Source organism: Oryzias latipes (assembly GCF_053564925.1).
Source record: "Oryzias latipes strain Hd-rR chromosome 1 unlocalized genomic scaffold, Olatipes_Hd-rR_3.1 chr1_Y".
In the NCBI taxonomy this organism is placed as follows: domain Eukaryota; kingdom Metazoa; phylum Chordata; class Actinopteri; order Beloniformes; family Adrianichthyidae; genus Oryzias; species Oryzias latipes.
The window spans coordinates 9,084,833-9,099,649 of NW_027616335.1; the positions used below are offsets into that span (position 1 = coordinate 9,084,833).

General features: G+C 38.4%; 1 protein-coding gene across 2 annotated transcripts; it reads right to left on the reverse strand.

The window, feature by feature from the left end:
- Positions 1 to 2,353: 2,353 nt before the first annotated feature.
- LOC101170004 (methyltransferase 14, N6-adenosine-methyltransferase non-catalytic subunit) lies at positions 2,354 to 14,040 on the reverse strand. Of its 2 annotated transcripts, none has more exons than XM_004065757.5 (11): positions 13,573 to 14,040; positions 13,253 to 13,341; positions 12,917 to 13,004; positions 8,389 to 8,466; positions 6,056 to 6,143; positions 5,889 to 5,979; positions 5,635 to 5,776; positions 5,309 to 5,401; positions 4,340 to 4,456; positions 2,865 to 3,075; positions 2,354 to 2,785 (listed from the first exon to the last, which is right to left on the reverse strand). In XM_004065757.5, exons 1-11 carry the CDS (start codon positions 13,636 to 13,638, stop codon positions 2,481 to 2,483), a joined length of 1,368 nt encoding a protein of 455 aa, XP_004065805.1. In that variant the 5' UTR covers positions 13,639 to 14,040; the 3' UTR covers positions 2,354 to 2,480. The 2 variants fall into 2 exon arrangements, with proteins under 2 accessions (XP_004065805.1, XP_011473657.1); XM_011475355.4 differs by having other exon boundaries at positions 12,917 to 12,968; positions 13,573 to 14,025.
- Positions 14,041 to 14,817: the final 777 nt, after the last annotated feature.

Consider the following 14,817-nt stretch of genomic DNA (forward strand, 5'->3'; position numbering starts at 1 on the left):
ATTACAAAAAGATTGCAACAACAAATTTCCCCAGTTTGTCTTCTGTAAGGCTGGGTTTTCACTGGGTCAAGTGGAGTGGGTAGTTTAAAATGTAAGTTTGTCTGATATCAACAAAAAGGGTAACAATTGCTTTAAATTGAGACTGAGGAGTGAGGAGTATGAGTGGCTGTCTTGTCTGTGTGTGGGCCAACGATGGACTGCTGTCCTGTCCTGAGTTCACCCCGTCTCTGCCCCACCTTACCTGGATTGGCTCCAGCAACCCCATAATCCAGGATAAAGTGTCTACTATATGTGTGTTATCTTTTCTTTTTTGTTTGACAAATCTAAAAAAAAGGCATTTACAGTAGGCATTGGTTGCTTTCAGGCAATCATTTAAGCCGTTTTAACAATTTAGTTTCAGTTCATCCCCCGCTGTGCTGTTCTTTCCCTGTGAGTTAGTACCAGGAATTCAAATCATGTGAAAACATCACTTTATGAAGCATACATTTAACTGATTGGGTTGAATTAATGGTTAAACAGGAAACTAAAGAAAACAGTATTCTTTGGCTATGTGTAGATAATAACAGATTCTCTATTTTGCTTTTTCGTTTGCAAGTATATGGGAAATCACTTCATCGATGGTACTTCCTCCTCTGTTAGATATACAAATAGAATAGAATAGAATAGAACTATATTGTTTACCTTTTTACCATAGCTTACAATAACTATATTTAAAACAGCAGTTAGATCATAAATAAATTAAAGATAATTCTGATGAATATTGCCTGTGAAACAAAGACATCTTAAATTGCAGATTTTTCATGAAAAAGATATTTTTAAAGAAGTTAAAAATTATTTTTGGAATATTTCTTCTATTTTGACAGCAGTTATGACATTTGCAGTCCTTTTAAAACATTTCCAAGTCACAACAATGGCAGATACTGAAGTAGTTCATGTCCTTTTTTTCGTATTTTTTCTCTTTCTTTTCTTTTATCTAACTTTTAAATCCCCGTAATTCCCCTGATTGAACTCGCTCTTGTTTCTGTTCTTGTTTTTGAACAGCATAACAATAGTGTGTAGAAAATAATGCAGCACGTCGGTGACATTCCCCGTGGGGAGCCACTCCTTTAATCTGACATTTTCAAAAGTTGCAGCATGCAGGAAATGCGTGAACACAGGCATGCAGCCAAATAGCTTTAAATCAAACCTATCTCCACTGGCAGAAAGGCAAATGCTTTCTGAAAGATTGGGTGGGGAAAATACTTTAAAGACAGCTCTTCAAATAAAAGTTACTTTTAAATTATAGTGTACAATGTTTATTTCAATGAATACTATTGCTTTGACAACACCTGCTGCTTCTTTTTGACCCTCTTTGTGTGTGATGAACAACTGCTCTTGTATTTATAACTGTTACGAAAAAAAATACTTTTTACAATTATTTATAGTCTTCTGCTTTTTAAAAACAAAAGTATTACATTATTTTGTTGTTCTTATAAAGCAAATTTGCTTGTTTTATTTTACCATCCGACTGAGAGGCTATAATATGTTCAAGGAAAAACCCGGTTCTACAGAAACATTGAGTCAGGTAAAAAAAAAAAATCCTTTTTAAAAACTATTTATTTTACAAAATTTGAGTCTAGTTTGCTAATTTATGACACCAAAACACAAATATTAGACGACTTAAAAATACTTTTTTAAATGTTAAGATGTTAAACAACCTGCTTCCACACTGGAAATCTGATAGAGTTCATCCAAATTCCATAACATCAGCTTATAAAGATGGTGTTTTGTGTGACTCCTAATTGTCTTTCGCGTGTTTGTGTGCTGGACTTCCTATTCAAACTGTTCTGCCTCTTTCTGAGGCGCCTGGGGTCAAGTACTTTAAACAAATTGTAGCTGACCTGCCCATCTTTCTATACAACACAAATGCATTAAGAACAGCATTTGCAGATAGAATAAAACATGAAATTGCATTTTTTTAACTAAATTTTTAACATGAACACAAATGACTTTATTTTTTGTTTATTTTCCCTTCTTTTAAACCTGGCTGCAAGACGCCACCTGAAGCTCCAGGGAGGTGCACCATTCCCCAAATGGGCCACTCCTTCTCCAACACGTAAAAATACCTAGAGCATGCAGGAAGTGCATGAACAGGACAACACCCATAGCTACTAATCTAAAAAGTTCAAAAGAGTTTAAAAGAGCTTTAGAGATTGCTAAAAATACAATAAATTATATATATATATATATATATATATATATATATATATATATATATTCACAAACAGCCCAATGTTTTTATTTAACTACCGTAACTCTTAGTAAATGGGCGTAATGATAAAAACCTGTTAAAGAAAGAAAGGAACGCTGAAGCTTAGCATAAAAACGTTTATTTAGGTCCTAATATGTCTGACCCAGACCACAATGAATTAAGAAGATTATTCACATTAACTGTGATAGAAAAGAAAAACAAAATCCTGTGTAACTACTTCAGTCTTCCTCTATCGAGGTTGAAACCCTCTATGTAGCCCTCCCCTTCCTCGGAACCCCCCCCTGTCACCCCTGAAATTTGGACGGTTTCTTTCTCGTCCCCGGTCTCCGCCCCTTCCAGCATTTGGTCCTCCACGTCCGCCTCTGGGCGCTCCGCCCCCACGGTCAGACTTCAGCTTCACGGGAGACTTGGGCCGCAGCCTCTCGATTTCCTCGGTGCAGCCGGACAGGTAGGAGTCGGGCGAAGCAAAATGCGACGCGTACGTCTCTGGGTTAAAGTTGGTGTTTGTCAAATTAGGACCAACCGTTAGCCAGCCTGGACGTAAAAGAACCCAACACAAAAGGATGAGTACAGAACAAAAAAATGGGAGCGTTTTCACATCTCTTCGTTTTACCTGGTCTGATGGTCGAGTCTCGCCCAAACAAATGCAGCCTTCTGCGGCCCAAACAGAAATGCTCGATGATGTGAAAGATCTCAACGGGCTTTTCAACATTTCCCATCTCTGGCTCCTCCGTGATGATTAGGTCAATATCCACATTGGCATGGATAAAGTCTCCATCCGTACTCCTGCGGACTGTTCCTTTGATTCCCATCAGGCAGTGCTCCTGAAAGCATATATATATATATTTGATATGTTGTAGTGATGCACCACATCTACACAGAGCTGTCAGCTTAACTTGACATTTTAGAGAGAACAGTATTCGTTCTGACGTCACTGAAATAACTTAAACACCTTTCTTGGAAAAGAATATTCACACAAATTTGTTGTTTATGCAACACGCTGTTGCTGTTTGGCTCAGAATATGACAAGGAAATCAAGACAGAAACCAGAGTAAACAAACTACCAGATACCAAAGAACCGCCTGCTACCCCTATGCCTGCTTTTCCTTGTTGCCATTTGTAGCCGTTTTCCCCCATCGATGCAGTGTCTTTTTCTTGTTATGTTTTTTTCCTCCACGCACGTTATATAAAAAAGGTTGAAACACTCTCTTAATTACTAAGTAATCAGACGTGAGAAATGCAAAATGATTCGGTTAACTTTTGTGTGGCGTTTGTGCCTTTCATCTCTAGTTCTTTTGGGAAAACAAATGCAAAAACAAAAAAAAAAGGTTGTTTACAGAAAAAGAAAATTATGATTATCAAAATTTTGCCATCAATTATGGATTTCATCATTTTAATATCCCCACAAGTACAGGTGATAGGAATCCTCGACGTGTAGATGCAAACATGCAGCATGTGAGTTGTTGTCATGGCAACAACTCACATGCTTAGTGACTAGTTTTATGGTGACGACTTTGCGGCCCAACTTTGCAGCAAAATTACATAAAGCCCACTACAAATGACATTGCAAAATGCATGAAATACAGTTGAGACTAAATTACATCTATTCTACTATAAGGACAGGCTGATTCAGACCATTAGGCTATAATATTATGGTCTGGCAGCTAAGGTTTTTTTTTTTGGTCAGCAGTTAATCTTTAGCATTTGCCATTACATATTTCATTTCAACAGAAAATTTGCAAGAATAAAACTTGCCACACAGTTATGTCCAAGTCACTTTTGTATGACAATTTCCATTTCTAAAAGCTCTTCTTAATCACATGCAACTGGGATGATTTTCTGTTTCTTAACAAGACGGCAGATGAGTAAAACTAGGCTACAAGGAATGTTACGTCTTTATGCAACCGTGCACTTCACAGCAGAAAAAAAAGGTATGTCATACACTAGTTCTGATTGGCCACATGTATTCTAGAACTTTTTTCTATCCTTATATTCAATATCAATTCAGAGATGGATTGATGCTTTTGTTTGGCATCATTATACATTTGTTTTTGTAGTCACGGTTTTGTTTTTTCTGCGACATTTCACCTTGGTCCTCTGGAAGACTGCCTTTGGATCCAGGGCTTTGGTCTTGCCAGGATTGTTCTTATTGGTCTTGATCCAGCAGATGTCCTCACACCTCCTGAACCCCCATTTTCGCAGGCACTGGAACAAGAACAAGCCATTAAAATGTACACATGAAGAATCCAACGACATACAACAAGAAACCTGCATTCTCTTCTCCGTATCCACTTTATTCTGGTTGGGGTTCATAAACTAAATACATTTGGTTTTAGATCAAATAGAAGTGAAGCTGCAGTAAATTGATATTATTGAAATGCAGGTGTCAACACGACAGCTATAGCATCTGTTTAAAGAAAAACAAAACTGGAATGAAATTCTTTTGTTGTTTTTATTTTTATCCAAGTTCAGAATTTTCTGAATCATTTCTGAGAAAACAAATGACTTCTAATAAAAAAGTACTCTATTCAAAGGTCTTTACTTTTGCCGCCTCCTTAAAAGTGAGACTTCGTCATTTGAATTGCCCTTCTTCTAAAGCCGACATCTCCACAGGTTTGACATTTGACTTTGACATTAACTTAGGCATTCTTAGAATTTTTTTTAGCATGAGGCGAGGTAGTCATGCCGTCTCACTGATAAGTTCTAAACCTCTGAGTATCAGTCATGTCAAAATAATGTCTTTGTTTTTTCATTTTCCCTGCTTGTTTGACATGAGGCTGGATGGTTTCAATAGAGTACATCACATGATGCTTGAAAGGCCAGCGGGGAACATGTAATTTTCATACATACCATTCTGAGGGATCTGTTCACACCTTTATTTAACTAATTTACGGGCAGAAAGAATTTCAAAGACGAATAAATGGGCGTGACTTATAATACCTGTCAAGGAACAAGGAAATTAAAAAAAGGCATAAATAGTTCCCATTTATAACTTGGTAATCCTCTCTTCTCGTAACAGGCGTGGGGTGTTCAGTGCATTCATTTGGACGGTATTACCATTCTGCCCAAGTCCAGTCCCTCCCCAGAGCCACACCACAGGAAGACGAAGGAGCGCAGGTCCGATATCTCCTCAATCTCTAATCTCATGATCTGCAGCAGGAAAGAGATGGGTATGAGATGGCCTTAAAGGTGCTAAAAAAATACAACTTGCATTGATAAATAAATAAAAGGATGAGAAAAATGTGGGGCCTCCTCCTGGAATTGTTGGACTTTAACCTGATCCTCAGATTCACATTTGAATGATGATGAATAGAATCATTACTGATCCTTGTAGAAGTCCAGAAACTACAATATTAGCAGAAAGAAAAATTAACTAAACGTACATCATCCCAGGTCCAAAAGCGCTCTGTGTGGCTGATGCCTGATTCTCTGTAATATTCCTCTAAAGGAGGCTCAAGCAAAATCACATCAAACTGGCTCTTCAGTTCCCGCAGGTCAAAATGCTCGGGATCAGCCTGGAGGTACCTGAAACACACAGACCCACGCCCTGAGTAATTCTCACCAGACATCTCACCATAAACATTACAGGTTAAAAGAAGTGTGCAAAAGGTGACATTCATGTCATCGTGTGACATACATGGGAGGGGTGTTGGTGCTGGCGATCAGCTCGTCTTTGAGTCTTATCAACTCCCGCAGTTTGGGGTATTCTTCAAATCGGTCAGCCAAACCTTCCAAACCACAAGTCCAAAGTAATAAGCGGACATGCAGACGATTATTAACACTCAGGAAGAGGTAAATACGCACCGACGTCTCTTATGAAGTTTTGTGGTCTGTGTCCGGTGTCCACAAAGTGCTGACAGTAATCATTGTGAGGGTTCAGACTCTGGGTACCCTGAGGATGAAGGGAGGAGAAGAGAGAAGAAAGGATCAAAAGAAAAAAAATGTGAACCTTTTTAAAACTTGAAAGAAAGTCAATTTGTGTAAAGTTTTCAACTAAAAACTCTACAAAAACAAGTCATTGTCATAAATTCCCAATGTTTTTTTATTTAGCATCTATGCAAAAGAGAAAACAGTGGAATAAATGAATTTTATTACAACTAATGTATTCTCTAAATTCCATAAACCAGTTCACAAGCTCATTTAGTTTCTGAATCAAGATGATTAAATTAAATGTTGATCTTGAATTTCACTTCTAAAACCCATTTTGATTAGCTACGAAAAAAGGTTTTCATAACTAATTTAAAAATAACTAAATTTTGAGTTCTTAAATATAAGAATGGTCAAAAAATCTTTTATTTTTACCCTTAACTTTTATTCTTTAATTCTTCAAAAGAAAATCATAAATTTGATGAATCGATTTAGGATTTTTAAGCTCTGATTAATACATGTTCAAGTAATCTTTTCTTTTTTTTTAATCAATCTAGCCCAAAATCCTTCAAATATTTTTACAAAGTTTGGACTATAGTCAGTATAATGATTATCTATAGCAGAATTCCTCAGTTGCACGCCATTTCCTCTTATTCAAAACATCCAAATAACAACAAAAACGGATTCCTAATAGAAACATTGCATGTTCTGAGAGACAGAAAATGTGGGTGTTAGTCTCATAGGTCTGTACCAGTGGCAAAAAGCAGAATATTTAATTTGTTATCCAAATGAAAACCAAATGGTCTAGACTTTTAACACAAAGAATACCATGTGGACAGGGCTTAAATGCAAACGCACGCAAATAAAATGCTCTTCATTAGTCAAAGACAACAGAAAAATTTGCTTTAACTGGTTGTTTTAGTTGAAAACTACAAATAACCACAACATGCAAAATGGAAAGTCAGGTAAAGTTTCAGTATGACAACCTCATAACCAAATATATATATAAATATAATATAACCTAACCAAATATTCTATTCAGATGGTTTCCCTGTCTTTGTAGGCTTTGCATAACTGCTTGAGCAGTAACCCTTTGGATCAATGCCTAACTGGTTCATGTGAAGTGAAAACATTTGCCGTCTTCAACCCCAAGATTGGACTTCTGTGTTCAGGGCAGCACAAAGAGCCAATGGGATAATGATGCATGATTCATTTGGCTTTGTTTGGAACATACCAAAGGCTACGCCCAGGCTCCAGAGAATTTACCTGTCAAAAGAAACTCGTCTTCCAGCTTTTGATAGCTAGCTGAAAAGAGTTGTCTATCACAAGGCGCACGCCAAGTCAGATGCGACTCATTCGCACGGATGTGTTACTGACAAAGCACTTTCTCCACACATTTTTATTTTTTTATTTTAAGCCTTTGTGGTTTGCACATTTTATATATCAACCTTTAATTATGTATGCACCTGGACTTGAAATAGCAAAACCAGCAGGCGAGATGCTAATCTTTGCAAAGAGCCTCTCCCTAAAAGGGTGGCTTTAAAACAAGCATTCCAATGACAAAACAAAAGGTGACCAGTCCCCGTCCCCTTCCTCTGCATTTGCTGCTTTGCATTGATGGAACACACCTGACTCAAGTTATCAGCAGCAGACAGGATGTGGATGCCAAAAAAACTGGAAGGGGGTGTTCCTCAAGGATTGCAATTGGTCACCCATAAATTCTAAACAGTTAATTTTACACATTTTGAAGGATTTTTATTAAATAAAGGAGATAAACACTAAGCTTTTGCATCGTTTTTTCTGGATTCTATTCTTGCTTTGTAAATTGTTTTTTTTTATTTTTTTAATGTCATTTCTCTTTTACTTGTGTTTGTCTTTGTGTATTTTATTGTGCGGGGCTTATTTAATTATTTTATTGCATGATTGGGGATTGGTGTCTTCTGCATTCTTGTTTGTTTTTATGCACCTTGAGCTGTTTTTTTTGTTTTTTTTTTACATGAAAGGTGCAATAAATAAAATGAATTTGAATTTAATGTGCCACTACTTCCTCAGGATGGTTTAAAAAGAATGCAAAACTGTTGCATACAAGACGTTTTTTATAGAAGCGTGTGAACATTTGCAAAACTACTACGAAAAAGAAATGTGGTTGCCTCAGAAAGAATTGTGTTTGGCTTCATGAAATAAAATCACTGATGAAAAAAGGATAAAAGGCCACATAAATGGTATCTGTGGCAGCAGAATTCATAAGAAAAGAAGAAACGTTCCAAAACCTTCAAGAAAGTACTGGAATCTTTGTACACTTCCTCATATGGAGAGCTCTCATCTGGCTGCTGCACTTCCACCTCATCCTAAAACAGGTGACAAAGATACAAACGTCCTTTAATACACAACACTGCAATTTTGTTTTCGCTAAAAGCACAATATTAGTAGCAAATAAAGCACACAAGAAAAGTGAATGCCCCTGTGACAGTAGTGGTAGTAGATCTTTTCAGTTTGTTTGTAGCTCAACATCAAAAGCAAACAAGAGTCTTTTGGTGGGCAAAGGTGAAGTAAAACATTGGCGAATGAAAGACTGGTTGACAAGACGACTGCAAAACTAGAAACCTGTTGTGTCTTTGAATTAAAGGAATATGGCGACAGACGTCCATATTGAAAAGACTTGCAATTTTCCATAGACAGTTGCCAATCTTCCAATCTGTGCATGTGTTACATAGTTTAATTTTTGTTTTGTTTCTAACATGTGACCCCCTGCTGTTTTCTCAAGAAAACTAAAAAATAGGATTGGGGTGTTAGAGTATTTCTGAAAATATATAAAGTAAGAGCAGGGTACATGCTTAAAAAGAATTAAAACTTAAAGAACATTTTTTTGTTTTTTTACTCACTACTTTGTCTCTACACTGTAACATAGTGCAGTGGGTACTAGTCACCCACCATCAGTTCACATTTATCCAAAATTCATGTAGAAACAAGTTTAACATTTTTTTGTTTTGTTTCCTTAAACTTTTATATACTTCTCAATTAAATCAATGCACCTTTAATTCAATTTAGTTCCATTTTATGAAATGCAATAAGCATAAATTCACCTTTTACGTTTTTAAATCATTCAAATACGATATTGTTTTCTTATTTTGTTATTATTAATAATGTATTTTTGTATTAGTTATATGTACAGACTGAACTAACGTCACACCTAAACAGGATTCTGCAAATGTAAGTTGTCCACAAACTGCTCCTTGGCTTGAATTGTCCAAAGTTTATATAGCCTCATTGTTAACCCTGCTTTAAAGTGACACCCAGTTGCCAGAGGTTATTTAATATTAGTCATATCAATCTCCTAAATAGGGTGTTCTGTTAGGATAAAAAAAAACTGCTATGTAAATTCCTACTAAAGCGCTGAATATGTTCTGTGCATAGTATTTGCAAATGACTTATATGTGCTATGTATGTACAGTACAGACCAAAAGTTTAGACACACCTTTTCATTCAAAGAGTTTTCTTTGTTTTCATGACTATGAAAATTGTAGATTCACACTGAAGGCATCAATTTGTGAATTAACACATGTGGAATTATATACATAACAAAAAAGTGTGAAACTTCTGAAAATATGTTATATTGTATTCAGTAGCCACCTTTGGCTTTGATTACTGCTTTGCACACTCTTGGCATTCTCTTGATGAGCTTCAAGAGGTAGTCACCTGACATGTTTTTCACTTCACAGGTGTGCCCTGTCAGGTTTAATAAGTGTGATTTCTTGTCTTATAAATGGGGTTGGGACCATCAGTTGTGTTGTGCAGAAGTCAGGTGGATACACAGCTGATAGTCCTACTGAAAAGACTGTTAGAATTTGCATTATGGCAAGAACAAAGCAGCTAAGTACAGAGAAACGAGTGGCCATCATTACTTTAAGAAAAGAAGGTGGGTCAGTCTGAAAAATTGGGAAAACTTTGAAAGTGTCCCCAAGTGCAGTCACAAAAACCATCAAGCGCTACAAAGAAACTGGCTCACATGCCGACCGCCCCAGTAAAGGAAAACCAAGAGTCACCTCTGCTGCAGAAGATAAGTTCATCCGAGCCACCAGCCTCAGAAGTGGCAGGTTAACAGCAGCTCAGAGTAGAGAGCAGGTCAATGGCACACAGAGTTCTAGCAGCAGACACATCTCTACAACAACTGTTCCAAGAAGACTGTGTGAATTAGGCCTTCATGGTAGAATATCTGCTAGGAAACCACTGCTAAAGAAAGGCAACAAGCAGAAGAGACTTGTTTGGGCTAAAGAACACAAGGAATAGACATTAGACCAGTGGAAATCTGTGCTTTGTTCTGATGATCCAAATTGGAGACTTTTGGTTCCAACCACTGTGTCTTTGTGCGACGCAGAAAAGGTGAGCGGATGGACTCTACATGCCTGGTTCCCACCGTGAAGCATGGAGGAGGAGGTGTGATGGTGTGGGGGGGCTGGCTGGTAACACTGTTGGGGATTTATTCCAAATTAAAGGCATACTGAACCAGCATGGCTACCACAGCATCTTGCAGCGGCATGCTATTCCATCCGATTTGCGTTTAGTTGGACCATCATTTATTTTTCAATGGGACAATGACCCCAAACACACCTCTATGCTGTGTAAGGGCTATTGGACCAAGAAGGAGAATGATGGGGTGCTGCGCCAGATAACCTGGCCTCCACAGTCACCGGACCTGAACCCAATCGAGATGTTTTGGGGTGAGCTGGACCACAGAGTGAAGGCAAAAGGGCCAACAAGTGCTAAGCATCTCTGGGAACTCCTTCAAGACTGTTGGAGACCATTTAAGGTGACTACCTCTTGAAGCTCATCAAGAGAATGCCAAGAGTGTGCAAAGCACAATAAAATCAAAAGGTGGCTTTGAAGAACCTACAATATGACATATTTTCAGTTGTTTCACACTTATATGTTATATACAGTAAGGTCAATAAGTATTTGATCGCCCTGTGATTTAGCAAGTTCTCCCATTTAGAAAAACATGGAGGGGTCTAAAGTTTTCATCATAGCTGCATTTCCACAGTGAGAGACAGAATCTGAAGAAACATTCAAACATTCAGAAATCACGTTGTACGATTTAAAAAAAAATGTATTTGTATATTACTGTGAAATAAGTATTTGATCACTTGATTATCAGATTTTCTGACCAGCAAAGACCTGCTGTTCTGCTTTTAAATAGTCCAACTCCACTCTGCTCATAATTCTAAATTATTGGCACCTGTTTGAGGTCGTTAGCTTGCATAAAGGCACCTGTGCCCCCCACAATCAGAAGTCTAACTACCAACATGGGCAAAACCAAAGAGCTGTCAAAAGAAACGAGACAAAATTGTAGACCTTCACAAAGCTGGAAATGGCTATGGGGCAATTGCCAAGCAGCTTGGTGAGAAAAGAACAACTGTTGGAGCAATTGTCAGAAAATGGAAGAGGCTAATGATGACTGACAATGTCCCTCGGACTGAGGCCCCTCGCAAGATCTCACCTCGTGGGGTATCGATGATGCTAAGGAAGGTGAAGAATCAGCCCAGCTGGTCAATGACCCGAAGAGAGCTGGGACCACCGTTTCCAAGGCTACTATAAGTAATACATTAAAACGTCATGGTTTAAAATCATGTATCGCACGGAAGGTTCCCCTGCTGAAGTCAGCCCATATCAAGGCCCGTCTGAAGTTTGCCAATGACCATCTTGATGATCCAGAGGAGTCATGGGAAAAAGTCTTGTGGTCAGATGAGACCAAAATAAAACTTTATTGATCTTAACTCCATTCGGCGTGTTTGGAGGAGGAAGAAGGAGGAGCATCATCCCAAGAACACCATACCTACAGTGAAGCACGGGGGTGGAAGCATCATGCTCTGGGGGTGTTTTTCTGCAGAGGGGACAGGACGACTGCACTGTATTAAGGAGAGGATGAACGTGGCTCTGTATTGTGATATATTGGGCAAAAACCTCCTTACCTCAGTCAGAGCGTTGAAGATGGGTCGTGGCTGGGTCTTTCAGCAGGACAATGACCCGAAGCACACAGCCAAGACAACCAAGGAGTGGCTCCGTAAGAAGCATATCAAGGTTCTGGAGTGGCTTAGCCAGTCTCCAGACCTAAATCCAATAGAGAATCTTTGGAGGGAGCTGAAACGCCGTGTTTCTCAGCAACAGCCCCGAACCCTGACAGATCTACAGAAGATCTGTATGGAGTGGGCCAAAATCCCTGCTGCAGTGTGTAGAAACCTAGTGAAGAACTACAAGAACCGTTTAACCTCTGTAATTGTTAACAAAGGCTTCTGTACCAAATATTAAAGTTGTTTAACTCAAGTGATCAAATACTTATTTGTCACAGTAATATACAAATAAATTGTTTAAAAAAATTGTACAACGTGATTTCTGAATATTTCCTCAGATTCTGTCTCTCACTGTGGAAATGCACCCATGATGAAGATTTTAGACCCCTCCATCTTTTCTTAGTGGGAGAACTTGCTAAATCACAGGGTGATCAAATATTTATTGACCTCGCTGTATATAATTCCACATGTGTTAATTCATAGTTGTGATGCCTTCAGTTTGAATCTACAATTTTCATAGTCATGACAATAAAGAAAACTCTTTGAATGAGAAGATCTGTCCAAACTTTTGGTCTGTACTGTATGTATGTATGTACACTTGCTATACATAAAAAAATGAATAAACAAAGTAAACATGACTGAATTAAGAACTATAGACCTAAGCTGGAGAGCAGACGTTCTATGCATGTGCAGGTTCGCAGTAGTGGTAACAGTCAGAAAACGTAGTGCTCACTTTCTGTTCCTCCACATCCTCCTCTGTGTCCTCTCCTTCTGTCGGCTGCTTCCTTTTGGAAGAGGGGAGCAGGCTGTCATATGAAGCCCTGCACAACACAAATATTTATGATTTGTTTCAACATCCCTGCATCAGCATGCACAAAGATCAATGCACCAACTTTAAAGGGACGGAGAAAGTGATTTTTATGCAGAACTACATCTGGATTCTAACAAACTAGTCACATAGCATAGTTTCTGACTGATTAGCCATTAGCTGTACAGACTATGTTTCTCTAACCGGCTCCATACAAATATTTTGGGGTTTTGTATTTTCCGTGGATGAATGTTGTGCTACCTGCACGTTTCTCTGGTTTCCTCGATCTCCTTTAATTCATCCTTGCTGTGAAGGACAGCTCCAATGCTGTCAGCGCTTTCTGCCCCCAACTGTGGGGAGTATATTGAAGAATCAGACTGTTTTTGAGGACAACAATGCAAGCAAGCAATGCCAAATGCGTAGCTAACTCATAATTAACCATTACGGAGATGTAAACACTATTAGAAGAGTGATTCAGAGTGGATACAAATATAGAAAGTGTGTTTCTTCGACTTAAACTATGATTATGTTAGCTGACTGTAGCTGTTTGCTATAACAACAGCGACTCTGTGTGTACTTGCCTGTTGGGCTAACAGTTGCCGCCTTAGTTTTTGCCTCTCGCGGATCTCTTGCAGCCTACTGTTCATATTTGCCCTCGTGGCAATTTGTCACAGAAGATTAAAAACCGCGTGGGTTTGTTTTTATTCGTAATAGATTAAGTATTTCATTTAGCATGGAAAGCAACATGCAAGCAGTAGCTAGCTGGCTCTCAGAGAGAAAGCCGCTAAAATATCTTTAAAGGGTACGCTCGATATTAACCTCGTCACATCCGAACCAAGTTGAGTTTGTCTAAGTCGTAACGGACGTTGGTGAAATTTTATTTATTTTGTAATGTCGGTGCTCAATTTTAGCTAATTTACCTTCAACCTTTAATATAAACGAGTTAAGCTGTAGCGTTGAGCGCATACAGACATTGAAATGCACGAGAACCGGAGCACGCCGGTGAATTTACGATTTAGCAAAATTGTAACTGGTCGCGTAATGATGGCGTCATCTTCAGAACGCATGTGTTTGACGTTTAGAGTTTGCACAACAAGCTGGTGCAGCATTCTATGATCCACTGTGATCTTTTTCCCCATCTGAGGCTTTTATATGGATCATATTGATTAGCTAAGCATGCCCCTATAATTAACCAGGGTATATCATTTTTTTAAATCAAAGATTAATATATAAGAACTTATAACCTTTTCTGAAAAACGTTTTTAATGGTGTTTGTGGAGGGGTGCAGCGAAGGGGGTAGGCTAGGAAATCCGATATGGCCACTCGTGGAATTCCATTGGCTACCTTTGCCCCGAGATATATACATTACTGATGGATGTTCAAATCCATCAAGCTATGCTTTTTCCAAATGTGGACTAACACTCACATACTGGTTCAGGGTATTTTTAATTTACGATCAGGACCAGCTTTACCCTTTATTCTCATTTAATTTTTTCAGGGGTTGCTTCAGTAGGCTAAATCACCCACCTCTATTCTACCAAGACTAACACACCAACTACTCTCCATTATTTCTGTGGACCTCCTCTTGATCTGCCCTTAAGCCTCATTCCTGCCAGCTCTAACATCAGCATCCTTGAAAGGATGCTGAATACATCTACACACTCACAATCTGGCTTCCCTGCATTTATCTCCAAATGATCCTACATGAGTTGTTCCTTTGATGGATTTATCCACGATCATCCATCTTCATCACTCCTAAAGAGAACCTCAACATCTTCATCCCTAACACATCCAGCTCTCTTGACTTTCTCAGTGCCCCTAACTGT

Bases quoted from the DNA above. Each gene is read 5' to 3' on its own strand.
- LOC101170004 (XM_004065757.5), bottom strand. From the start codon at position 13,638: ATGAACAGTAGGCTGCAAGAGATCCGCGAGAGGCAAAAACTAAGGCGG. The intron at 13,342-13,572 runs GCAAGTACACAC...TACTCCCCACAG, and splicing joins GGCAACTGTTAGCCCAACAG to TTGGGGGCAGAAAGCGCTGA. The intron at 5,402-5,634 runs GTACGTTTAGTT...TTCCTGCTGCAG, and splicing joins GCTTTTGGACCTGGGATGAT to ATCATGAGATTAGAGATTGA.